This window comes from Astatotilapia calliptera, chromosome 17 (assembly GCF_900246225.1).
Source record: "Astatotilapia calliptera chromosome 17, fAstCal1.2, whole genome shotgun sequence".
Taxonomy (NCBI): Eukaryota; Metazoa; Chordata; class Actinopteri; order Cichliformes; family Cichlidae; genus Astatotilapia; species Astatotilapia calliptera.
The window spans coordinates 4,224,772-4,252,356 of record NC_039318.1 but is presented as its reverse complement, the minus strand read 5'-3'; the positions used below and the strand labels follow the sequence as shown (position 1 = coordinate 4,252,356).

The window sequence follows — 27,585 nt, the reverse complement described above, 5'->3', positions numbered from 1 at the left end:
TTATCCTGTATTCCTTCTCTCACCCTAACCGATCGCAGCAGATGGCCGCCTTTCCCTGAGCCTGGTTCTGCTGGAGGTTTCTTCCTGTTAAAAGGGAGTTTTTCCCTCCCACTGTCGCCAAAGTGCTTGCTCATAGGGGGTCATATGATTGTTGGGTTTTTCCTCTGTATGTATTATTGTAGGGTCTACCTTATAATATAAAGTGCCTTGAGGCGACTGTTGTTGTGATTTGGCGCTGTACAAATAAAATTGAATTGAATAAGCTTCGGTGGAAGCACAACCATCTTGGTTGATCAAAGAAACAAATAAATCACTCACATAAGCAATGCTAGTCTCGAGTGATTGAAAAGCAGGCAATTGAACTTGACATTTGACTTCTCATCCAAGATACTTTTCACACACAGTAGCTAGGAAGAAACTACCCACAGAGACCGAAACCCTTTTCTGTATGACACTGTAAACCGGATTTTAAATGTTGAAAAGGTTGACATTTTAACGCTGAAATCTGCAGCGACTTACGGTAGTTACTTTTGGAGCCATGCATGGGAGGAATTGCAGTTTCTTAGTACTTCCATGGCTCTCGAGTTTGCGGTTACCGTTTTGCTGGTGACTAACAGACAAGCCCAATATTAGCATGTCCAGTGGAAAGAGCCAACGCAAACAAACTTATCCACAGAGCAACAGATTTGGAAAACGAAGTCTTTTAATGTGTTTTTCTTTTCCCTGAATGCACTAAGGTTGTTTTCATCACTTTTTAGGCTGATAATATTTTCAGTGTCACTGTTCTATGGCTAAACGGGCTGGTTCTTATTCAGCGACTTTTTACTCTGAGCACTCAAAGCACTTTATACAACGTGCCTCATTCACACAAGCACTTTTTTCCTATGCTCTTTCTATGGAAGTGTTTTCTGTCTAACATTCACACACTACCTGGGTTAGTATATTGCCCAAGAATTTGTCATGCAGACTTGAGCAGACGGGCATCAAACCACCAACCTTCTGATTAGTATGTGACCTGGTCTACCTTCTGAGCTACAGACCACACAAATATCTAATGTATATCTCGTGCCTATTACAGGTTACATTTTAAATATAGTAGTTCTTAGGTGTCTCTCTGCATATGTCACTGCTTAGTATTGACTCTGACCCTTCATTGTACATTTTGGGTAACATGTGCGCCTGTTCCACACTGGACAAAAAAAACCCAGAACAGTTTAAAGAATGAAATTAGAGCCCAGTAAAGAATTACTAAGACAGCAAGAGACGAGATTTTTATGATGCTTTTATAAAACAAGGGAAACAAAAAGGTAATAAAGAGATTTTCAGCAGAAATAAATAGAGATAAAATGAGCCATCTGTAACACTTGAATTTGTGTACAAATAGAAAAATATCTTTCCTTGGTTTATGTTTGATTAAGGTTTATTCAGAAAAACCACATGTTTTGACTGAAACTGACTGAGAATTTAGTTCAGGCGTAAAGAAGCAAAGAAATAAAGTTTCACTTCAGGTGTGGAGTAGTGAAGCCTTTTATTTGCTCACACTGTTTTCTCCATGCTCACGCTGGTCTGAGTGGCGCTAGCGTTGGTGCATGTAGGAACGCTGTACTTGGCGAGGACAGATTTAAACTGCAGCAGCGTGGCGTCGGTTCGAACCCCCGTTGGATCAAAGTGAGTCCGACTCACTCTGAAGCCAGCTTCTGTCAGGTACTGAAGGAACTTGTTCAACCTGTGCACAGAACAAAGTATTTACAGCGAGGTGCACTCTGATCCTGACTAGTGTTTGGCCTGTTTTTGTACTTTGGTCATTAGTTTCCTATTTGTTGCAAAGTCACCAAAATGTGAAAATACCTGAATTCTTGAGAGAGTTTGGTAAAGGTCACTCACTTGGGCATATTCATGCCACGAATGCTGTGGCGATGGATGCTGTAGTAGAATGGTGGGTGATCCAGAGCGGCATCAGACTTGAGCTTTTTCACAAAGTTCCCAGATTCATCTGCAATCTTCCTCTTTCCTATGGGAAAATTCAAAATTATACCTCAACAGAAAACTGGAAATGAAGAAGTCAAAAATCATTTTTATGTAACGTCATATATGTTATACTGAATACTGAATATGTCTGAAATAATGCAGTAAAGGAAATTTTTAGGACAAAACTACAATAGTTTTTTTAATAGATGATGCCTGTAAAAAGTGTTAAAATTAAGACCAAGTAGTTAATTTATTCATCATGAATCTCTTTAATGCAGGAAAGGCTTGCACTGCCCTCTAGAGGACACATGCATGCTTAGAGTATGGCCGTCTGTGTACACAGTCTTTACTCCTTTCCCTTGTCTGCTGCAGGTTTTCACTCAGTTGTCCATGTGTGTGAAAATATTTCACACCAAGTAGGAGGCCTGAGTGAATAATGGAGGCTTAGAAAACTTTGACTCACCAGACTGATCAGCAGCACCCGACTCCTCTCCAGTGTTTAAGGTCTTAATGACAACGCCGCACTCCACTGCAGAAGAACAGAAGATCCTTTTAAGATTCAACCATGTCAACATCAGACCCATGTTACAGATGATAGATTGGTACCTTGGTTGGTGAGAGCAGACGGTCCGTGGACTAAAGACTTGAGGGTGTTGCACTCAGACTCATAGATCAGGGTTTTGACAAGCGGCTGGATATCATCCATGCTGTGCTTCACAGCTGCAGAAAGCATCCTTCTCAGAAAGCCTGTGTTAAATAGAGGACCAGACCTGCACATGCACACATACACAAACAGCTTGGTAAGTATTTGGACAATGACACTTTAACTCTTTGCTTGTGTACACAACTTCATAGGATTTTAAATGAAAGTCTTTAACAAAAGTATTAACTTTGTAGCACCATTTACATTTTGTATTACCATCTGTGTGTATTATTGTAGGATCTACCTTACAAATAAACACTTTGAGGGAGCTGTTGTTGTGATATCAGCGATTTTTCATAAACAGCCCCCCACTTTCAGAGGCTCAAACGTAATTGGACTGACAAACAAAGTTTTAAATATAAGGAATGTAAAATGTAAACAAAGCATCCTTCAAACTAAAGAAGAGAGGAAGACGGAATTGGCAGCTCGCACATCTGAAAAGACGTGCAAGCGCAGTTTGGAAAAACATACAGGTTTTCGAGCAGCACATTCTTCCATCCAGATGATATCTTTTTCAGGGAATACCTTGCATATTTAGACTTTAGATGGGTTATTTAGTCTAATTAAGGAAGGCATTAGAGGAATAGAGAACTAGGGCCAGGATGAGCCACACAGTTTTAAAATAGTTCTTGATTGTTGGTTCTTGTGGTGATATCATGCTTTTATCTCTTTCTGGACTCTTTACAAGCTTGTTTTTATCATTAAATTATGCACCCAGTTTTTGTGGGTGTTAGATGCATCCTTCAATAACAAAAATGGTTTAAAGTATCAGGATTTTGGTAAAGCATTTCTTTCACTGGCCATTAAATAATTTAATTGCCACAAAAATGTTTTAAATTAAATGTTAGCACAAGGATAAGTGGAGGAGAATGGATGTTAACACCAAACTATTACAGCTACATGAGAACGCAGCAGTCTGTGACTGGTGTTGCTATGTGCAGTTTACCATAGAGGTCCCAGCTGCACTGCTGTTTTTCCAGGCAGACTTCCATGACAGTTGCAGGGTAATGTGTCTGAAACAAACAGGCATTAGAACACGATGATGAGGTAACTTCAGCATCTTATTAAAATTACAATTATTTGCTACAGCTCACCAAATATGTGACAGATTCTTAAATTGCTTTAATGCTTCAATGCTTTAATGCTTCATGACGAGGCTCCGGTCCATTCGCACCAGAACCTCCCGCCATAAGAACAGTTTCTTCCCCTCTGCTGTTGGACACATGAACAATAACCATATGACTGTACCCGCCACTAACACATGACCCTACACTGTGTCACTGCATCATTCTATGTTTGGCACTGATCACCACCTGCACTCATGTATATATCTTTCAACGTAGCACTCTTAATTCTTATTCTCATGTATATATCTCATGTATATCTCATGCACATATCTTTCCACGTAGCACTTTTAATTCTTATCCCTACTTTTATTTTTTTCCATGTCTATTTAAGTGCTATTTATGACAGCATGTTTGCACTGAAGCACCGCAGCAATTTCCTAATGTTGTAAACCTGCTCAACATTTGGCAATAAACCCCATTCTGATTCTGATTCTGATTCTGATTTAAAAGCTTGTAAATAATCCTCTACAGTATATGATTTTCAGCCACTCACCATCCACCATGTTTCCCTGTTTGAGGAACACTCTCTCCTCACACCACTGGCAGTGCATCAGTTTTCGTAACTTCTTGGCTGACTCATCAGCTTGCACAGGACCTCTGAGGACTCTCACGACCACCAGCACAAAATGCTCTAATGCCACCGCTAGCAGCACCTCAATGCCCTTGTTGCAGCGTGCTGCCGCTCTGCAGCAGATGGAAGTTAATCAGTATAAAAAGCTGATTTAATTCTGCATCACATCCCACATTAAAATAAAAACAGCCTACCGGGCGACAGTCGCCACGACCATTCGTGCTGCCAACTCCTTGTAGTATTCGGTACGTACAATGTGGCAGCCATAGTGACGCAGGGTGACGTTGGGTGACTTGGCATAAAGGGAGCTCGTGTCTGTGGATGTCACAGAGATGATGCCCAGGTTTCGGACGTTTCTGAAGGCAGCATCCAAGTAGTTCACTGCCGTACCGAATGGATCTAGGTGACTGAAACATTCATGAAATAGAAAGTAGAAATTTTTTAATGACATTCTGACAGAATTGGGACCTCCCATAAACCCATAACACAGACTGTATTTAGATTCATAACATGAAAACCCTACAAAGATGAAGCTATAGTCAAAGATTATATTGAAATAGGGTCATAACCACTTTGAAAGGGAACCTGTTGTTTTGAAACTGGACAAGATGAGAAATAAATGTTTCCAATTCAACTAAGAAACTAAGAGACACTTAAAACTTATGTAGTTGTTCATCACAAGTTAGACTCAACCTGAACGATCGCATTTTGACTAACTGGATCAAAATAAATGTCATGTTAAATGAAACTTGAAACTAGGGATTGAGTCTATAAACACTTCAGTTACAGTAACTGAGTAACTGAGGTTAACTTTTATGACTCAGCGTTACTAACTTGCCATGTAAAAGATACCCTGCACACTTACATGTAGTCAAAAGGTCGCAGGTGCATGATGACATTAGCATCCATTTTGACGACCTCAACAGTAGCAATGGGCACTCCTTCGACCTCATCGCTGGGCCCGTCAGACCCCCGGGGAACTCGCATGCCTCCGTCCACTCGGATGTTGTTTAGCTTGCAGTTCTCTTTGATCATTTTGACACATGTCTCACTGATATCTGTTATAGTAACTCTCACAGCATTAAGAAGATGCTTCGCCCACTGGAGGCCCATGATGCCTGAAAGGTGGCAAAGAAGAAATGTTGTGGAATTTCATTGCTGATTAGCTAATACTGCTGAGACATGATGTAAATTTACTTTCTGTGTCACTGCAAAGAACAAACAGCCTTCCAGCCTCTTAATAACTGATTTGAACTAAACTAAGCTTAATGAATAGAATTTTTATAGGAAAAATAAACAGGATTATGCTAAAACTTCTGTTATTTTATAGTTTGTTTGTTTTTTAAGGTTTTGGTTTGAACTCCTGACTAAAATGAAACTCTTCCGTGGAGTTCTGTACATTTCATACTCACCTGTGGCTCCAAAAGCATCCAGACACTCAACAGGGTTTCTCTCCTCGGCCAAAACAGCCAGCGAACAAAACACCAGCTGCCTGAAACAAAACCCCACAAATTCCACTTTAATTTCTCAACATCAGAGACATACTGGACATATTTTAACAAGAGCTCATCTCCACCTGTTGGGCTTCATCTTGCGATTGAAGTAGGTGTCACTCTTCTGCGGAGTGGTGTGGTTTGGGAGGAGCTGAACATTTGTTCCGAGTTCTTTCATGATTTCGTAGGCTTGACCTGACGGACCTGTTTGCACAATAAAGCAGACGGAGAGATCAGTTCTTTATCACTAATACCTTGTGATTTTGCAGAACAAAAACAGGACCTTTAACAGCTGTGTTGCATTTAAAACCCTGAAATTAAGCTGCAGACAGCTAAAATAAATAACAGACAATTTACATTCAAAAACAATTTGGAAAATTGACTCAATAAATAACTTTATAAGCCATTGGTCCCTGTGATGGCCAAACCCATGGCCAAAGTCGGTAACTCTTGTGTATTTTCATTTCTTTATTTAAACACAATAACACGCGTTGGTTTCCAATAAGTTTGTTGATTGGTTTGGATACATTTGTTCTATTTGTAAGCGCACACATTTAGTTTACTTATGCATTCATACCAGTTCATTTTGATTTTTGACTAACCATTTGTTTCTTTACTTCTTACTTGCTATGATCCAAAACCTGAGTTCATTTGTGTTTCTTTGACATTTTTTATGAGCTCAACATTTATGACTTTTGTAAATATAATTTTTGGGGGTTAAATAAATGAAAACCCTATTTTTCTAATAATTCCTGTGACGACTCCTGCTTCTTTTCAACTCGGTCCATCACAGTCCCCACCACAGTTTGTCCAGTTTTGTAGCCAATCATAGGCCCAGCTGTCTTAAACAGTCTATTCAGTTGGCAGTTGTGATGCTGCTTCCCCAGCAGACCACAGCAAAGTACACGGTGCTCACCACAACTGATAGAAAATCTCCAGCAATGCTCAGAGTGTGGATACCTAGGAACTCATATTCCTCTACCACATCAACATTCTACGCCAAGACAGACAAAAGCTGTGTAGCAATCGCTGCTTCTCTGATCTTATTCACACTGCGAGTTGGACAAAGTCTGATGTGTTCAAAGAGTAATGCTCAAGTAGTCAGCAATCCATGAGACGGTGGACATGTTTACTGAGATTTTCTTTCTTGGAGTGGGAGCAGGATTGCACTGGAGAAATCAAAGATGAAACTTTTACTATCTAGACCGAAGTAAGCTCTCTGCAGCATCGAGATGATTGTGCCAATATAGAATTATATTTGTGTCACAAATCACAAACAATCATAATCTGAGACATTAGTTGTGTTTATTTTTGAATGGTACTCCTGGTCCATCTCTGATTGTTTCTAAAATGTTAAAATTGTGTCCATTTCACTCATACTACAACGAACAGCCATTTTTTTCCAACACCTCCCCCCAGATGTTTGATTGGATGGAGATCTTGGAAATCTCAAGGCCAAGACACAATCTTCATGTTGCTGAGATCTTTATTGAAGCATTTTTTGTGATATGGCAGGAGACATGGTTTTGCTGAGAGAGGCCACAGTCACCAGAGAACATGGTTATGATGCAGGGCCTGCCTCTGATAGATCACCGTCTTCCCAAAGTGCATTCTGCTTTGTTCTCTTATTTATTATTATTATACTCTTATTTAATTTATCTCTTTATTTTCAAATAGCTGTACAGCACTTTGTCTGAAAGCGCTTTATAAATAAAGTTATTATTATTATTATTATTATTATTACTACTACAAGTAAACATGACAGCTCATGGTCAACTTCTTCAAGTGGCCCTGGGTCCAGACCTGCCATAAAACACCTTTCATTTGGGAGATTTTCTGGAAGTCATAATATAAACTTCACTTCACCTCTGAGGGAACTTTTATGATTTTTATCAATACTGCAACTGTAAACGTCAGCTTAGCTCAGTGTTTCTTACTTGGCTCTTCAAACAGGACATCTGAGGTCCCGGAGTAGCTAGCCTCAGTCTCCCCTTTGTTTACGTGGCGTTTCAAGTGGCTAATCATGTCCGTCTTCCTGGCAATGGTAACAGAGCACACTATGCAGTGGTAGTGAGCGACGTGTCTCCCAGATGCCTACAGGGAAAGAATACAAACAACAAAGTGACAAAATATAAGCCCAGATCATTCTCTCACAAGAAAAAGGAATATGCAATATGCTGATAATATGAATTTAATGTTGCTGTAGTGTCCTGTATTGCCACATTCCGTATTTTCCGCACCATGAGGCGCACTTAACCCTTGTCCTCCCGATTTCCATACACCTGTGGTCCTCAGGGGTCAAAAATGACCCGATGTCATTTGAGTGTTTTTTCAAGTACAAGGAAAATTGTCAATCAATTCAGGGTTACACCTTAGTTTTACTTAAGATTAACATATTAACACAAAATTTACCTTTCATTTTGCAATTTAGGGCCACCAGACCTTGTTTACATAAACTATTTGTATTTATTTATATTTGTATCTGTTTTTGAGCGAAAATAAAACGAAACAATAAAATATTTAAATGTTTAGATTATTTTGACTATCTGACTAACCACAGAGTGCTGTATGTTAAACTTTAGTGAGAATGTTTTTTTGAATCATTAAAATTTTTAAATGGCAGCACATAATCACACCTGTGGTCCTCAGGGGTCAAAAATGACCCCATATGGTTTGAAGTGGATTTTTCACCCACTCGCTAGCTTCCACCTAAACATGATATAGCCATGTTCTGACTGAGAGATTTCTGAAAGTATTAAAAGGTACAGCTCTGCCATCACTTCCAACATAAATGAAGACAGAAAACTAAACAGCAGTGACGTTTGTAGGGTTACTGAAGTTGGGCTAGCTGGTATATATTGATTTGCTACATGATCGCTAGCGACACATCTATGTTAGCATAACATAAACAGTGAAGCTGGAGGATGATCGCTAACTTTTTTCCACTCAATAAAAGTTAACGTGAGGGTTCCTGATGGTCAGGGACAAATGCAATCGCATGGCAGGATGCTGTAAACGGACCAAAGTTCAGTCAGGAGAACAAATGAGATAATCCATCCACAATACGAGGTTAGTCATTAATATACTGCAACAACATGGGAATAGAACAGCTGCCAGAGAATTCAGCATTAATGAATCAATGGTACAGAAATGGAGGAAGCAAGAAGAATGAGTTTAATAAAGTTTGATTTATCTGACTGTTTTGTTTCGCTTAATGCGCCTTATGTATGAAAACAGACCCATTCATCAACAGTGTCGATGAATCAAAAACAGATACAAATATAAACCCGCCTTATGGTCTGAAAAATAGGGTACATAACCCAAAATTACTGTTTGTTATAGTATCATATCATCCCAACAGAGCAGTTTGCTCTCAGCTCCTAGTTTGGATTTGGAAGCCAGACATCCTCTCTACTTTTACGATTAGGCTTCAAACTTTCCTTTTTGATAAAGCATATAGTTAGGGCTGGATCAGGTGACCCCGAATCTTCCCTTAGCTGTGCTGCAACAGGCGAAGGCTGCTGGGGGATCCCCATGATGAGTATTTCTTCTTTCACTCACCTTTTTTGCTCACTGTGTGGTTATACACCACTCTGCATTTAATTATTATTCATCTCTGGCTCTCTTCCACAGAGTGTCTTTTGTCCTGTCCCCTCTCCCATTAGCGCCAACCGGTAGCAGCAGCTGGCCGCCCCTCCCTGAGTCCAGGTCTGCTGGAGGTTTCTTGCTGTTAAAACTTTTCCTTTTAAAAAAGTTTAAAAGTTTTTCCTTCTCACTATCACCAAGAGTTTGGTGGTCATTTGATTGTTGGGGTTTTCAACAACCACTGTATGAATAAAATTTCATTGAACTAAATACGTTAAGCATAAGGAAGGAGGCCGAGGACTAGTGAGCGTCAGAACCACTATTGAAGATGAAACAGCAAAAATCTGTAAGTACAACAAGAAGATGCCCACAATTGCTCATGTGCTTAATGAGGACCTCAGGCAGCAGAAAGAGCAGCAAGAACAGGAGTCCCCTGCATCGCATGCATCACCAGCAGATAGAAAATGTGTCTCATAGAACAAAAATCCTACCAACGCCTGGACAAAGCTTTGCTGACACACAGCACAGAGGCAGACGGCAATGTGCAATCTACTCTTACACACTGTAACGTTAAAGATCCATTTATTTTTTTCATTTCAGCACTTTAGCCCTGCACACTCAGGAAGTCTTAAAACTTGTTAATTGTTACCTGTATTTATGTTTATCTTATTAGCATTTTATTGTTTACAAAAACCTAAATGATGTGTGTATGTGTTTTGTGTCTCACATGATCTCCGCTGAGGCTGGGCTTAACATTTCTGCAGGGCAGGTGACAGATGCACATCCTGTAGCCTGTTCAAAGAAACAGTTTTCACATTTTGATACAGAAGAAGATCCCTGGAGTACAAACAGTGACCACACCCTTATCCAGGACAAATTTAAACACAAAATATGATCCAGCATCAGTCACACAGAAGAAACAACTCCTTGCTGCTGCAGATTTGAGTTGAAACCAGATGACTGCTGGTTATTGTTGTATGTGTGTCGATTTGTATTGTTCCTACCTTCAAACTCTGCATACACTTTCCAATGGAGGTTCTGCAGGTGTCGGCGGAGTTTGTGGCTGTAACAGGCCTTAAATTTCTCCTCAGGACACAGAGGACACGATTTCCGCCCAGCTTTTGAGCGAAAAAGGCAAAAATCAGCACAACACTAATCAACTGCTTTATTGATTAAAATAAATTGGTTGGTGTGTGACCTATTACATAACTGTATTTCAAATGTAAAAAATAAAATAAAATACAGGACTGAATCAATATTTGCTTTGTCCATAAATGTCTGAATGGTAAAAGCTGATACATCCTGATACAACGTCTGAAACTGTGAAAATTTTCAATCATGTAAAATCTGACACATCTGATCACATTTGACAGGACTCAAAAAAATTACTGAAGTAATTATTAGAGTATCAATAATTACTGATTCATTGTCAACTAACCTCTTAAACACATACTAATTTCAACCTTGTGCATTTACTATCAGTGTGCTTTGATGTGTAATTTAACCTCAAACCAATACTATCGGCTGATATTAACTATTTGCAAGCCCTATTAGTATCAATATTTAATATGGCCAATAAATGAACATTTTAAAATTAAACACCCTTCAACCATGTGTTGCTGTTTTTCCCAGGAAATGCCACTCTGTATATTCCCAGTTGGCACACGATGAGCTAACACCAGCAGAATTGAGCAAAGTGTAAATGATTAAATAAATAGCTCCACATAACTAATGTTAGGGAAATCTGTTTGTATATCATGTGTCTGAAAGAAAAAGAAACACAGCTAACATATCACAATATTGGATTTTTGAAATGACCAAATATCAGTATAACTCTAAAAATCCTCTATCGGTCGGGATCTAGAAGTAATGGTATTTGTTACTTGCTGTTTTGTTTGTCTCTCCTGTAGTTTGTGTTTTGTCCCATCTTTACTGGTCTCCCTATATTCTTATTTTTTTCATTTTACCCTCTGACCAGGATGTGCCTGAGCCTGGTTCTGCGAGAGGTCTCTTCCTGTTATAAGAGAATGTTTCCTTCCCACTTTCCCCAGGTACTTGTTTACAAGGGATCATGAGATCATTGAGGTGCACTCTACAGAAGTGTTTTTGCCTTTTTAAACTTAACAAGAATTGTTGCACATTTGTACAGCTGTTTGTATTTTCAGTTCAATATCTGTCAATTTAAATGCCTATCGTTGTCCCTTAAAGTTCACTAAAATGTATCACCCTGCACTATAAAAACAAAGAGTGATTAACAAGTATGAAATGGATTCCTTAAGAAATGATTGTCAAATACACACTGAAGGTGAGGGATTGTTATTGTGTCATTTAGCTACTTTATTGGTATTAGCTAAATAATTACATAATCAATAAGCTAACATAGGACAATGAAAAGCTGTTCTTTTTTAAAACGATAATATTTCATAATACTCCCACCACAGTGTTTCTATTTGACGACAGTATTCTCTGAGTGTCAGCATTCTCTATAACCAAAGAGTCTAGAGCTCTTTCATCTCATCTGACCAAAGGACATATCCGTATAATCTGTCTCTAGGTTATCCTTAACATACTTCAGGCTGGCTTGAAGGCATCTCTTCTGCAGAAGTAAAGTTTTTCCCGACCTGCAACATAATGGTCCCTTCCTGTGCATAGTTGTTGTGAGTCTCCTCACTATAGTTCCCGGCTTGGCTATTATTGGTTATTCACTAGTGTCTTGGTAGTTTTACTGGAGTCTTTATACACATCTGTCACTATTCATTTTTTTATTTTTCACTTGCCTGTTCTTTACTGTGTGCCTCTCTTTGAATTTCTTCATTACTTTTCCCTCCAGTTCTTGACACTTGGAATATCTGTGATAACTTTGTATATCCATCGTTTTTTATTATTGTTTTTTCTTAAAGTATTTACTGTGTACTATAATAATAATTAATTCTAAGGAAAACTTTCTAAGGAAGTTTTGTAAGGAAAACTACTATGTTTAGAAATGCTATGTTGAAAATCTCACGGGGGGGGGGGGGGGTATCAATTTTGTTCTAATATGTAATTGTTCAATAACAAATCAACAAGTCTTTAAATCTGCCCGTCTGTCACTGACTGTCTAATAAAAACTAAAGAAATGAATTTACCACCACTGAGGTCAACCAGCATCTCAAGGCCCTCCAGTTTAGTTTGAATGGAGAGGTGTCTCTCTATTTGGAGAAAAACAGAACACTTGTTATATTATTACAAAGACCAGTTAAAGTTTAGTCATTATTGCTACCTGATTCAATTCTGATGAGTACAGGAATGCAGCTGTTATGCAAATCCTAACAAAAATCGAGTTGTATTTAATTACCAGCGGTTGTGATGGAGGGTTTGGCATCATCATCTGTGGCACTTTCACTCTTCAGTGTCTCCTCAGCAACAAATGGTCCATCGCCCCCATCCCCACCTTCAGAAATGAAGAGAGAGAAAAGAAAAATACTTCCTTAACTATTTTAAAGGAGTTCAATGGCTCAAAGTTTTAATTATTATTATTATTATTATTATTATTATCATCATCATCATTGGTAGTAGTAGTAGTATTATTATATTTACCTCTATGACCAACTTCTCCAAAACTAGACAACTAATACCAAATTAATCACTACAGGTCAGAGGAAAATGATGGAAATTCGATTTTATGATTTTATTTCAATAAAAATAAAAAATATTTGACATCGTTTCACAAAACCTGAGAACAATAAAGTTAAGGAGTTGCCACTGAAGTTTACTCCCCACTTAAATTTGAATGCACTTAAAGAAAAAAAAAAACAGCTCATTAAAAGAACATTTGGATTTTTCTCTACCACACACAACTGTTAAGTATGTCAGGCATAAGCATTTCAGATAAATGTCAGCAGAATACACTTTTTAAAAAAGTTACTAACAGACTTCTTTGAAGAGAAAGAAAAGCTTAACTTAAAAACAACATTAACAAGAACAAGAATAACATCACATCATGTTTCCAGACAGAGTTTCTTTATGTTTTACCCATTTGTGCTTCATCTGGCTTTATCTGTGGTTCTGATGCACGTTTAAGGAACAAGTGATCAACACGAGGCCCTCGCTAATCCTCTCAGACACTTGGGTTAGGCCTTTGTGAATCTTGAGACCCTTCTCCAATGTTATCCTTTTTCCAGGTATAAATGTAGGTATACAGTTTGTCCTTCAAGTGTTGTTGTTCCATCCACTGCCAAGCTTATCATTTTAGTCATTTCCATTTTTGTTTCATGGTTTAATGCCATGTGGTCCACAATTAAGTCTTCTTGCACTTCTTGTAGCCATAAATGGGTGGATCCAAACCACTATGTAGAGACTTGTCAAGACCCAAATACAGAGAACTGCAATAATGCAATCTAGAGGTGATGACGGCATGAATACGTTTTTCAATGTGTTTTGGGGGACGACAGGATTTTGCTTTGGTAATTTCATGTAATGGCGAAAACTAGTCAACTGCTTGTATAATTTAAAATAAATATTTAGAAACATTAAAGATTTCTAACAGTAGAAGAACAATAAGAAGGAAGTGGGCAAAGTGAACTCATCCATAGGGGTATTATTCTGAAGCCTTGTTTTCATTAAGGGTAAGAACATTTTGTGTTTACTGATCTTTGGCATCTTGTAGGCAGTTATATAGTAAAACTTAATTTGTTACAGAGTCAGCAAAAACAAGTCACTCACTATGTGCTCACAGCACAACAAAGACAGTGTTATTGTGGGGCTCAGTGTGAGGACTGAGCGAAATTTCAGGACAGAGCCGATGTTTTGGCACTGCAATAACAACTTGAGCCATCCACTTGAAGTGCAGATGACTCACTCGCCTGATAACGTAACTGGTTTAAATATTCTCCTCCTGAAAGTGAAACTCCATATTTCAGCCACAAAACTCCTCCTGTTCACAACTTTCAATCACAAAACTAACACTGGGACTCTTTAAAGCCATGAGCTTTTCAACTTCAAAAGGCAGCTTAGACATTTGTAAATATGGCCCTAAAAGTTCCTCTATCTTTAAAATTCCAACCTTTGGAACAAAGGGATATTTGTCCACAGGCTGACCTCATTTATATGACTTCCATAAATCACTGATATGAGAACACGTGTTGGCAAATGTGCATCTTGTAGTCCATCTTCTGCCCATTGTAGTTTTAATCCATCTGTCCTTAACAATGTGACACGCAGCATTACATTTTTAAGGACAATAGTGTAAGGTCATTATAATTAACAACACAAGGCTCTTGTCTTTACCCAAGTTCTTAGCAATTCTCCCAGCCACCTTTCCTTTCCTTGAAAAGAGTTACAGTCGAAATGTGGAGATTACTCTTGTTGTTTCAGGACAAACTGCCACAATTGCGATACCCTCTGAGGGTCGAGGGTAAAGCAGCTGTAATCTAATCATCTTTTTGATGTTTTCCAAAAAAAACAAAATTTTGACTTTTATCTCAAAATAGAATTACAAGTCTGAAAATAGTCTGAAATAATATTTTTTTCTTAATATGACCCTAACACTCCTTCGTAAAATGCTGCCCTGCTTTTTTTTTGTTAAATGTGAAACAGTGAATCTCAGGAAGCCAACATCTATCAGGTTAATATTTGACCAAATGACGAATGCTTACACTGGCAACATTAAAGCAAAGTTTTTCTGTCTTTAAGCATTTTTATCCAATAAAAGGTAGAAATAATGGAATTCTTTATCGTTACTGGAGTTATAGCAGAAACTGTTTTTATTGAAGGTTAAACTAAACTGTGGATGAATGCATCTGGACTCTTTGCTATCTGGGTCCATCAGTAAACTGTGTCTGATCAGTCTCTCTGCATTTCATCTTCACTTTCTCTCTCTTGCATTTTGACCTTTCAGGTTTCAGCTGAATCATTAGATCTAAAATCAAACGTAGAATTAGGATTCAAATTCATCTAATGAAAGTTCAAGCTGGCTAAATGATGAGTATGGATATTAAATTAAAATGATACATTTTGGATCTAACTCAGGATGAACTTACTCAGAGTTAGTTGACTGAACTTACTCTGATCAGCTGTTCTGGAGCAACCCGGAGTTGCCGATCATAAAGTTGACCAACTCATATTTTATTTTTAAGCTAAGGTTTGCTGGACATGCTTCCTAGAATAGGGCCCCCTGAATTTGGGTCCACAGATGAAATGTTCACAAACATCACCAATGAAAACCAAAACCAGTTAAGCTGGAACACCGGTTAAAATAAATGAACAGTTTAAGCGGTATGAAGTGAGCGGCTCTGCGGTCCTGTAGTGCAGCTCCGTGATGAGACCAGGTTAACTGAAAACGCAACTCAAACCACATTAAAATCAGCAGATGTTCAAAGCCAGCTGCGCTATCTCATGCGACAGGAAGCGATAGCGGAGTACTATTACCGCCTCCCTTTTTGTCGTTGATGTTGTTGACTATTAGGTCCTATGGCGGAGCTCCATGCTGAGGCCCTCGTTTAGTTCCGCAGTTATAAACTCAAACTCCCGTTAAATAGGCTGCGTAGCATTAATAATGCCTGTAGTATGATTTATGCTGCATTGTATGTTTGCAAATTTAGCGACCAAACATGCAGGCGCTACAGTTTACCCACGTTTGTTATCGACGTCCTCCTGGTGTAGCTGAGCAGCGTCCGCCTCTTTAAGCTCCGCCATTACGAACTACAGCAGCACACACAGGAAATGTTCTATTCTACGTTCTTTACGTAGGGCGCGTTGTTTTAAACGCAATTTGACATTTTACGGAAGCGCATCGCATTCACGACAGAAGCGTGATTAATACACATTTTATAATCTAAAATGAGTTACTGTTGCAAATAAAATAATACCACACTCAGAATACCTGACAACGTGCTGAGGATAACCAGATACCTTCAGTGTCAAATTATGCAAGTAGCCTATAGAAAGTGAAGAAGAACTCTTACTGGTTCATTTCAATGATGTTGACAAAAAGAATTACAAGATCAGAATATTTGTAATTATGACATACCTAATTATAAGATAATGTCTCCAAACAGGTTTTCCGTTTTTGTTGCAATATTTTGTCATGGAATTTTATTATTAAACTGACTGTTAAAAAATGAAATGATTAATGTAATGGCTAAAGGAATGAACCACCCATTCATATGGCAAACCAGTTTTGAGACAATTCCTAATTTTCCTAAGCAAACATGTGATAAGCATGTAATTACTCCACAAAGAATGTAAGCTTTTACACAATGACTGCAATGACTTATACATTGCTTTTGCATTAGGGTCACTACTGAGAACAGGAAGGCTGCGCAGAGCGTAATTAACACTACCCAAAAAATCACTGGCTGCGCTCTGCCACCCCTGCAGGCCATCGCCAGCTCCTCCTGTCTTGCATCCCACCACCTGTTTGACCCGCTACACACTGGCTGACTCCTCAGGTCAATCAGGTCCCACACTTCCACAAACAGCTTCTTCCCCTATTCAGACTGTTATTGTGGATTAAAGTTTTGGCCTGTCTTAGCAATGCAAAGACCCAAGCATATAAGTATATATAATATATAAGTAAGCATATCAGTATCAAGGAGAAGGCGGCACTCATACCGCTTAGTAATATCATCATCATCCTTCCGGCAGACAAGGGTAGGTGCACAGTTTTGCTAAACCAGGACAGACTATCATGAGAAAACTTTGTCACTGTCATTTACTGACAAAAATACATTGCATCTGGAAAGCATTTACAGCACTGCACTTGTTGCACATTTTCTCATGTTACAGCCTTATTGCAAAATAGAGTCATGTTGTTTTTCACCTCAAAGATTCTGTACATAATGCTCCATAATTGCAAAGTGGAAAAAAATTCGCTTTAAATTCTTGTAAATTTATTGAAAACAAAAATATAATATTTACAGTATTCACAGCCTTTAACATTACACTAAAAAACGAGCTTTGATACATCCTGTTTCCAGTAATCATCTATCAGATGTTTCTACAGTTTGGTTGGAGTCCATCTGTGGTAAATTCTCTTGACTGGACATGATTTGAAAAAGCACACACCTGTCTATTTAAAATCCCAAAGTTAACAGTGCAAGTCAGAGCACAAACCAAACTGAAGTCAAAGGAATTATCTGTAGATCTCCTTGACAAGACTGATCAGGGGAAGGGTCTTCCACGAGAAAGCGGCGTCTGGATTGGTACTTCGAGTTGGATTTCAATATCCTGTTCATTTCCGCAAATGCTGACTGATACCATGCATGGAAAAGTGTTGACTCATTTCAGGCCAGTGAGCCCTTCTAATGCTTGGTTTAGTGCCATTAGGTGCAGTGTTGTTAGGGATAAACGTTCAACAGCACGTTCCGAACATCCTGCATGCCCTGCTGTATGCAATAATGCAGAAAGAAATACAGGTTACACTTGGGGACAGCGAAGGACTTCTAAACATCTGCAGCATGCATGCTAGGCTGGCTGGACAATTACCTGATGGTAGTCGAAATGGTGATGTGGCCAGTGTTGGCATAGCAGGTGCACAAGCTACACAACAAGAAATATTAGTTTCAGAGGCAGTCTAAAACATCCAATTATCCGTTACAACTACTCCTGTGTAGGTGTGGGATTCGTTGTGTGTTACAGTGAGTTCGATGTAACCAGGTATTTTGCTCAGCTATTCTTACAGCAGTAGGTGTGGACAGCAGTGTCTGATATCATACCTCCTACCTGGGTTGTTGACCATGTTTTTCTTTTATGACCTTGACAAACACCCAGTGTCCAGGCTTCACCAGCTCTTCTCCTCTGTGCTCCGGTAGCTTCTACAGTCATTATTATAGTCAAGGCCGGACAGGCTGGACTCAAACGCAGGCCTCCGGGTGAATCGAGGGGAAGTCCAGGGGCACACTCCTCTTCACACAGTCAAAGTTTCCCCAACCCCTTACTACTAACCGCTTCTAGAAACTACAATTCATATTTACTTGTGTTTCAATATGTTACAAACATGCAAAGAAAATGTGGAAATCAGGGAGTGGTAAAACACTTTCAGTTCCCTCAGCCCTCATCTCATTTACAAATTTCAAACTTCCCTCATTTGCCTATCAGTTAATAATAATAATAATAATAATAATAATAATAACAACTATTACTACTACCACTAATTCTATTACAACAACAACAACAACAACCTTAAAACATCCGAAGAGTCACAATTTAGGGGCCTTTATTTTTGAAATGTCAGATCAAATCAGATTATGAAACACATTCTAAGCACAATGAACATGTTTACATGAAATATTTTATATATTTATACTCCCCCCCCCTCCCATAAAAAAACAACAAGGGAAAAGAAAACAAATACACAGGAATTAGAAAGCAGATTTCTGAAAGTTTGGTATAAAAACAAAAAGAAAGAAAAAAATCACTCGTTTCCTCTTCGACTCTTCTTGTGACTCTTTTTTGAACTCCTGTAACGTGAAACAAAACAAAACCAAGTTAAATAAACAATGAATATTCTAATACCACTACACTGGAGTTGGTGAATACAAATATGCACACAGAGGGAAACTCTTTCTTCTCCCTCTCTGTCTTGTTATTTTTAACCTGGAGCTTAAAAATACACATTTCTCTTTCTTCCTCCTTCTTTTCTGTCTTTAGCCCATATCAAATTACGGCACAGTATAGTGTGCTTGTGCTATTTCTTGTTAGTTACTTAATTTAGTTACTTGTTTATAGACAATTAAAATCATGAAAGTATAATGGAGAAACTGCTCTCACAGCTAGAGACTGGCAAGGAACAACACAAATGCAACACAAGGGGGAGCCAAGACGACAAGTCAGGGGTAGATACCCAAGTTTGGGTGAGAATGAAGCCCCGGGTATCAAGAAAGTATCGTTAAGTGAGAGAGGAATTGACCTGAAAGACAGGATCCTGGACCCTCTGTAGCCGGTTACCAAGATTACATAAATTACCCTCTGAAGGTCTTCTAGATGATGTGAATGCAGCACTACGGACAATACGTACTGCAAACATTACCGAGACTAACCAGCTGATCTATGGCAGCAGTGATCATGAGATGTTTGGCTACAAGATGAACAGCCCCAAGGAGCAGTACGCAAGGAGTCAACTGAATGGTAAGAACAAGATCTGGGCTATCAACACCTATGCCTGTGATCAGGTACCCTGCTGGGATAATAAGCTGGTCACAGGAGGAGATCGAAGTCACTGACATCAAGACCAGGAAGCACAGCGCCCACTAATCAAATAACGTTACCCAGATATACATTAATAATAATAATACTCACCTCTCTGGGGACTTGGAATGGCTGCGATGTCTGTGGCTTCTGTGGTGACCTGGATCACAACAATGACACCAAGTCATTTTTAGTTATAGACAAAAGTTTTCCAAACTTATGTAACTATGGAAATAACTTGAACATTTCCAGTGCTAAAAACTTAAAACACAGTTGCCAAAAGGATGGCAGAAGAACAACATGAATTTCTATGATTGCTGGCTTCATTTCAGTGGTTTAAAACCCACTGATATTGTGGCACAAATCTTTGCAAAAAATAAACAGATGAAAACAAATTTGAATCCAAGTCATCCTGTGGACCACTGGCCCTGATCCTGAGTGTCCCACAAAAATGTCTGGCTCAGGTTATTTTATGGTTTGCATGCATTTTTTTAAAAACCCTGTTGGAGGTAAGAATGTCCGATATATATTCAACCATATATTATTTTTATTTTAGGATTTCACCTATTGTGGGTTATTATTAGAATGTAACTACCACGATAAACGAGTCACCACTGTACATATATATACATATAACAAAAATAACAGTAACAAGCCAATCGATTAATTTTGGTTGATTAACTGTAAACAAAGTGCTTTGTTCATTAGTAAGTGAGCAGTTAAAGATATAATGGCTAAAATGCTTTGGAACTCCAAGTTGATGGAGAACATACATGTTCTAAATCATATGAATGATATATTTGGTTGCTTCTTTAACTTAAATGTCTGCAGACTCTTTAATAACCCATATTTTCCCCCATTCTCAGCTGTCTGTTATTGTGGTTACACCATATGGCCACAGAACACTGATCTCCCCTTTAATTACCTGGTGATTTGGAGCGGTGGCGTCTCTCTCTGGACCTGCTGCGGTGGCGCCGGGGGCTCTTGCTGCGATGGCGATCTCTCCGTGGTGAGGGGCTGTTTATGTACAATAAAAAACACAGATATTCCTGTAAGACACACATACTAGCAGTGCAGTTTTAACAAGATTAAAGTGAATGCAAAACGCAGTCATACCTTCTCCTCTTTGGAGACCTGCTCCTCCTGAAGAAGAAATAATGGAGCTTACCATAATGAAAGCAACTGTATAAACTCAATGTGGGAAAAGGTTGCTCTGCAAGTCTACTTGTCTTATTCACAAACATATGAAGACTCAAGAAAATGTAAGGATGAGCACAATGAGTACCGTCTGGGAGAACGGCTGCGTCTGTAACGTGGTGATGGGGAGCGGCGAGGTCTGTCATTGTCACGGTAACCACGTCTATGTGGCTCAGGAGTCTGAATTCTCTCCATCTGCAACCAAATTCATTCATGTTTTTATTTTTCAGTTAATCCACTAACAGACAACATTTTCAGTGGACATAGAAGCTATTTTATGCAGACGCCTCTATATAACTGAGCTGAGCAACCTAAACCAGTCATTGTATTGCAAAGGAACTAATTTACACTATGTAATACTATCTGTATTACTTGTGTTTGCAGTTTTTACATATTCTGTGCCAGATCGCGGATACAAGCGGCAGAAATGAGCTTCCTCCGAAGGGTGGCTGGCCTCTCCCTTAGAGATAGGGTGAGAAGTTCGGCTATCCAGGAGGGGCTCAGAGTAGAGCCGCTGCTGCTCCACATCGAAAGGAGCCAGCTGAGGTGGTTCGGGCATCTGACAAGGATGCCCCCTGGGCGCCTCCTGGGTGAGGTGTTCCAGGCATGTCCCACCGGGAGGAGGCCCCGGGGCAGACCCAGGACACGCTGGAGAGATTATATCTCTCGGCTGGCCTGGGAACGCCTTGGTGTTCCCCCGGATAAGCTGGAGGAGGTGGCTGGGGAGAGGGAGGTCTGGGCCTCTTTGCTTAGGCTGCTGCCCCCGCGATAAAGCAGATGAAGATGGATGGATGGTGCCATCTTGTGGCAGTACAGAACGTTACTGCTATTACAGATGGATTTTCATGTTTCAGTGAAGCTGAACATAAGCTAACTGTGCAGTTAAACAAAAGCTGATAGTTGAACATATTGTGTTTTGTTATAGTGAGGGCTCTTTAAACATTAGAAATATATTTGGAAAATGAACATGTCAATCAGAAACCACCAATTTATTGCATCAGTTTTATATGGTAGATTTTTACTGATAATTTTATTTTTAACCTTATCTTCTTCCTCATCTTCTTCTTCACTGCTTTCTACTTCATCCAAGTCCTCCTCCAAAGCGCTAATCCTTGGGTCCAGCATCTCAGCCTCCTCCAGCACTTGCCTCTTCTGTAATACACGCATAAAAAAAAGAAAAGTCAATGACATTGGCACGTCAAACAGGTCAGATATACAAAAATGACACTAACACACCTGAAGCCGAGGAAGGATGACGTCACACATTCTCTCTGCGTGAAGAAGCCCGTCGATGAACTCGTCCACATGCATCACCTCAAACTCTGTAATAATTTACAAATAAAATAAAAAAAATTACACATTTGTCCTGGTTCGAACACATCCACTTTGAAGACAAAATGTTTACTTGCTACCTCACGTATCCCACCCACTAACAAGTGTCACAATGACGAAAAAAATCAGTGTCTCATTGAATGATCGGTGCCTGATTGGTGTACATATACATGCACAACGCCTACAAATATAAACAACCACCCAATGTAAGGTTTTTGCCAACGTTGTCCTAAATTGCAAAGTTTAATCCACTAGTATGTGCAAGTGCTTTGTATGGAAGAGGATTAGGGCCACTGGGAAAAAAAAGTGGGCATGTCCTTTTTTTTTCTTCTTCTTTTCCAGAATTTTGAGAAAAAAGTCAGAATTTTGACTTTTTTCTCAGAATTTTGACTTTTTTCTCAGAATTCTGAGAAAAAAGTCAAAATTCTTTATTTGCAATCGTAAAACAGAATCAATACTGTCAATGAATTTAAAAAAAATACTGTTTTAACAAAAAGAAGAGAAGAACAATAGTCAAGTAAAACAGATATTTTTTTATTAAGATGTCAAATTACATTTTACTGTAATTTATTTATTTATATTCTTTAGTGGGTGAAAGTTATGCTTGATGAATTCCTCACTTCTCTGGACTGTGCTGTCTCAAGTTTCGGTATAAAATAACATAAATTGAATAAATGTATAAAACATATAAAAATTGACTTAGAAAAACATAATTCAGGTTTATTATATTACAATTCTGTACAAGCTCTTGACAAGTTACAAGGTTAAATTACTTTAATTATTGTTAATCTAAAATGTTAACCAGTAGTTTCATACTTAAACACCTATGCCACTTTTGTGCTCACCTTTGCCTCATGCTGTCAGTACTGCTACACTGTAATGCTCCTAGTGCTGGGGCCTTGTTTCAATAAGATTCACACTTCAAATTAGGAAGTTTATTAGTGACATTAGCTCATGTGAAAAGATGGAGAATGCATTTCATGCACTTACATTGTACATTGCAAGTACTGCTGATTGCAAGCGGCGAGCAAATAATAAAATGTTTAGTATTTTTCTTTTATATGTCAGAAATCTCATTATTGCAAATTTTCTTGAAATATTGCGATATCATTCACCTCCCTCCAACACCAGTTAGAGTCCAGTCATTTATAGATTAACTTGTCAAACTCACCTCCATTTCTGTTCTGGCTCTTAATCTTTCTGTAGTCATTGTACAAAGGCTCCAAGTATTTGTAGCAATCCACTGCAGTTCCAGTTAACCTCATGTACATCGCTCCAAGTAAACGCACATATCTAAAAGAAAAGGGAAAAAAATGAGCACGAACATGTCATACCTCATCTATGTGTTACACACATAAAAATATATTCTTAATCAATCCAGCACGAAATGTGCTACACACGCTGCTGACTGCCGACAACAGTTTACCAAACTGCTGTGCAACATTATAATCAGCAAGATCACATTCAGGCACAAAGACATTTAAAAACACATAAAACTATAAAACAGTACTTAAACAATTTACAAAGCTTTTTATTAATAACAATTTTACAAAATAGCAGAAACATATTTTCCTTACCTAATCATTATCAATAAAGTATTCAACAAATACACAGCCATGTGACAGCAGCAAAGTAAACCGAGGAAAATAGGTTTCACTCATACAAATTAACTGAAAAAATGTACAAATATCTCAGCCCCGCTATCATATAGCCCGACGGGCGGGGCTGAGATAGATTTTGGTCGCCCGACCGGAGATATTTTGAGAGCCCTGGTGATTCATCACATTTGTGTTTGAGTTCATCATTCGATTTGTAAACACAAAAGCTTAAAAAGTTTTGAAGAAATTCAGATAAAACTCAAGGGTCATAATAATCTATTACAATTTGGCTTACATCCACCAAGATCAACTGAACAAAAAGTTAAGTTATGATTCTTACAAGTGTGTATTTTGAACATTAAAAAAGTACCATATAAAGGTTAAAAATCTTGTCACATTTGACCTCTGACCTCTCCTTCAAGGTCAATTGACTGATCTGAAGTTTCGAGTGATAATACTGCTATAAAGAGCAATTTAAAATGCCATTCTCAATGCCACTGTTTGCACTGATAACATACAGCCATATAAGAAATCATATATGGGTATTCTAAATATCATGCAACTTTTTCTTAAGGTCAAATGTTCATAAAGGTCTGTTATCTTTACAACTATGCTACAACCTTAGCTAAGCAAAATAGTGGGAATGTGCCTAAAAGTGTCACGAGTTTGAGTGAATTCTATACACTATGAACTTGGTTGAGAAAATTAACACAACATCAGTGTTTACTCCTTTTCTCTCTGCAGAAAACTCACTTGAAATCCTCGTTTTTTATGAATTCGACAATGATGTCTTTTTCAGGTTGAATCTGCAACATCTTCAGCGTGAGACAAAGGAAAGGAGTGGGTTTGATATTTCCACCAAAAACTCCACCAACATACTTAAGTTCCATGGCTTTGTCGACAACCAGCTCAGCTGAGGATGAAACAACATACAAAAGCATTGTTAACAAAAAACTATAAATACAAATTGCATTGTATACAATTGTTGCCTGCAAATGCACCTGCATACATGTTTCCAATTAGACAATGAACAGAGGTATACAGACTTGTACAGATTAGAAGTTTACAGTTCTACTACTATTTTACTACCAGTACCATTTCAGAACTGGGGAGTGATGTCCCTCACATATTAGCATATTAGCACTCTGAGTCAATTACTGTGGTATCCAACTATCAGAGAAGGAGATGAAGAAAGATGAAGAAAGGAATGCCTAAGTAGTACAACAAGCTGTGTCCTGGATTGTTGATTGCCTGACAGAAAGACCACAATATGTGCGTTTTAACATTGTGTGTTTGACAAGATCATCAGCACAACTGAGGCACCAGAAGGGACCGTCCTCATGTGATGCAAGCAGAAACATCTGCAGCTCAACGGGACAAAGACCAAGGAATTGACTGTGGACTTTAGGAGGACCTGGAAACCAATGACTCCCACTGACTTGGTAAAAAACACTGTACAGGAAGGGCCAGAACAGTCTCTAATTTCTGAGGTAGATGAGGTCTTTTAACATTTATTCCTTTTGCTGGAATGCACCAAATTGGGAGTGACATCACTTTTTCAATATTAATGCAATTTCATAAACACAAAATTTTACACCATTTCAATTGCAATCTGAAAAGTGTTACGAAAGCCTTTAAATAAATATGGCCAAGAACAGTCCATGTCTCCCTTTAGACCCCCGTTTGCTGCAGGTAAGGCTGTAAAGGCTGCCATCAGCCTTTAGCAAGCTGTGTAATATAAACATGGTATGAAACCAAGTTAACAGCATGTTTTAATACTACTCTTGGAGGCTTACTGCAGATTTTTCTCTGTGTAAAACAAATTTTGGTGTTTGTTGATCAGGCGCTTTGATGAAGGGCTCCTGCCACCTTTTTCCCAGTATAGGTTTTATTGGTGGTTACAGGAACAACTGCTGTTTTTGGGCTCTAGAAACACGTTTTCTTTCCTCAGCTTCTCTGTAACAGCTAAGTCTATTTGCTCTTCCCGGTGCATGTGTAAGTGTAAACAGAGTTCAGCTCCATGTTAAACTATGCCAGTGTTATCATCACTGCTGCTATTGTGTTATCAGTGCTTCTGTATAAAACTGGGAGCCACGTGGACTTAATGTTGTCAAACTAAATATGTTTGCAGGTCTGTTTTTAGTCACAAATGTGGGTGAAACATTTGCATTTACATCGTTTAACACAACGGCATGTTACAGAACCATGTGTTAAATTTGTTTATTTTTTCTATAGCCTTTCTTCAGTAACAAACTGTTTCAACTTCTGCAATCAGGCAGGTTTCGCACTATCAGGACAAAAACAGAGATACTCAAGAGGAGCTTCTATCCTCAGACCATCCAAGGCTTAAATCAGAACATGCCCCCACTCCCCTCATAGCATCACCATAAGGGTCTAGAACAGGACCTTATTTTATATTCTTGTCATATTTCATATCGTATCTGATTTATTATTACGGCACACGCTGCTACACTGATCATGCTGCTTACCTACTGCTTATATTACTCTGGTCACTGTTGTACTCCAGTCACTGTTTACATTACACTAAATAACTATAGTCACTAAGTTCAATTACTGTGTTTACGTTACTTAATTTTGTTTATTCTACTTCCATTGCACGGTCAGACATTGCCGTGCTAATATGGTACAAACACTTTAATATTCCATTTGCAAAATGTACATATTCAGTTTTTTAATTTAAAATTTCCGATTTCTAATTTAAAGTTACTTATTGTTTATAATATTTTGCACAGTCAAGGAGCAGTTCAGGACACATCTTAATGTGTGTTGTACTTGTATGACTGTGTCTTGAATTTTTAGCCTAAAATAAAATAATTTCTGTTGCCTAAAAATATCTCTCTATCTATCTCCCCAAGAATATAACTGAGCCCGCTTAATGTCGATAGTAACCCGCTTGCTAAAATGAGCCCTCATGAAGCTAACGTTAGCTCACTGGTGACACTACTAACCGGTGAGACCGAAGCATTCCTCCTTCCAGTACTTAGACTCGTAGATTCGTGTGCGGATGATTTTCTCCACCAGATACTGCGGGTTAGTCCCGTGTATACTGTTAGCGTCTTTAACGGTTCTGTTTGCCATGATACTACTATTCTGGCATGGAGAAAATGAACCAAAAAAAGAAAACCTTAGACGCCAAACCGGAAAGAGTAAATATTATTTCCGGTTCGACTTCTTCTTCTTCTTCTTACTTCCGCTTCTTCTTGTTGGCAAACAGCGAAACGGTGCATTACCGCCGCCAGCTGGTATGGCGTGTGGACAAAAATGACACACACACAAAGAAAAAACGACACTCAATTTCATCCATCCATTCGCTTCCGCTTGTCCTTTTCAGGGTCGCGGGGGGTGCTAGCAACACTGTTGAGGATTTATTCAAAACTGAAAAGACACTGAACCAGAGCTAACGCAGCATCCTGCAGCGACATGCCATCCCATCCGGTTTGCGTTTAGTTGGACCATTATTTATTTTTCAACAGGACAATGACCCCAAACACACCTCCACGCTGTGTAAGGGCTATTAGACCAAGAATTAAAGTGATGGAGTGCTGCGCCAGATGGCCTGACCTCCTCAGTCACCTGACCTAAACCCAATCGAGATGTTTTGGTATGAGATGGCAGAGTGAAGGGAAAGGGGCCAACAAGTGCTCAGCATCTCTGTGAACTCCTCCAAGACTGTTGGAAAAAAATTTCAGGTGACTACCTCATGAAGCTCATCCAGACAATTCCAAGAGTGTGTAAAGCAGTAATCAAAGCAAAGGGTAGCTATTTTGAAGAATCTAAATATAACAAATATAAAATATAAAACATGTTTTGAGTTATTTCACACTTT

The 27,585-nt window shown here is 38.7% G+C and overlaps 2 protein-coding genes across 2 annotated transcripts; both read right to left on the bottom strand.

Moving 5' to 3' along the window:
- Window positions 1–1,503: 1,503 nt before the first annotated feature.
- On the bottom strand, window positions 1,504–16,142 carry trmt1l (tRNA methyltransferase 1-like). The gene is made up of 16 exons (XM_026147402.1): window positions 16,059–16,142; window positions 12,782–12,877; window positions 12,573–12,635; window positions 10,452–10,565; window positions 10,175–10,239; window positions 7,800–7,956; window positions 5,946–6,066; window positions 5,782–5,861; window positions 5,235–5,487; window positions 4,564–4,776; window positions 4,292–4,482; window positions 3,618–3,684; window positions 2,575–2,738; window positions 2,432–2,497; window positions 1,885–2,011; window positions 1,504–1,726 (listed from the first exon to the last, which is right to left on the bottom strand). The coding sequence occupies exons 1-16, from the start codon at window positions 16,117–16,119 to the stop codon at window positions 1,537–1,539; spliced, it is 2,028 nt and encodes a 675-aa protein (XP_026003187.1). The 5' UTR covers window positions 16,120–16,142; the 3' UTR covers window positions 1,504–1,536.
- A 2,481-nt stretch (window positions 16,143–18,623) lies between these two features.
- Window positions 18,624–26,942, bottom strand: prpf38a (pre-mRNA processing factor 38A). The gene is made up of 10 exons (XM_026147403.1): window positions 26,708–26,942; window positions 24,492–24,651; window positions 23,312–23,433; window positions 22,045–22,130; window positions 21,850–21,960; window positions 20,897–21,003; window positions 20,728–20,754; window positions 20,537–20,628; window positions 19,723–19,771; window positions 18,624–18,884 (listed from the first exon to the last, which is right to left on the bottom strand). The coding sequence occupies exons 1-10, from the start codon at window positions 26,835–26,837 to the stop codon at window positions 18,839–18,841; spliced, it is 930 nt and encodes a 309-aa protein (XP_026003188.1). The 5' UTR covers window positions 26,838–26,942; the 3' UTR covers window positions 18,624–18,838.
- Between the last annotated feature and the right edge of the window lie 643 nt (window positions 26,943–27,585).

What these genes read in the sequence shown, in the direction of transcription:
- trmt1l (XM_026147402.1), bottom strand. Translation starts at nt 16,119, where the DNA reads ATGGCGGAGCTTAAAGAGGCGGACGCTGCTCAGCTACACCAGGAGGAC. An exon ending in TGTCCTGTTTGAAGAGCCAA is followed by an intron (nt 6,067 to 7,799) that starts GTAAGAAACACT and finishes TTGTGCAAACAG; the next exon opens with GTCCGTCAGGTCAAGCCTAC. An exon ending in GTCGTGGCGACTGTCGCCCG is followed by an intron (nt 4,483 to 4,563) that starts GTAGGCTGTTTT and finishes CATCTGCTGCAG; the next exon opens with AGCGGCAGCACGCTGCAACA.
- prpf38a (XM_026147403.1), bottom strand. Translation starts at nt 26,837, where the DNA reads ATGGCAAACAGAACCGTTAAAGACGCTAACAGTATACACGGGACTAAC. An exon ending in TCATCCTTCCTCGGCTTCAG is followed by an intron (nt 21,961 to 22,044) that starts GTGTGTTAGTGT and finishes CGTGTATTACAG; the next exon opens with AAGAGGCAAGTGCTGGAGGA. An exon ending in CCACCGCTCCAAATCACCAG is followed by an intron (nt 19,772 to 20,536) that starts GTAATTAAAGGG and finishes GTTGTGATCCAG; the next exon opens with GTCACCACAGAAGCCACAGA.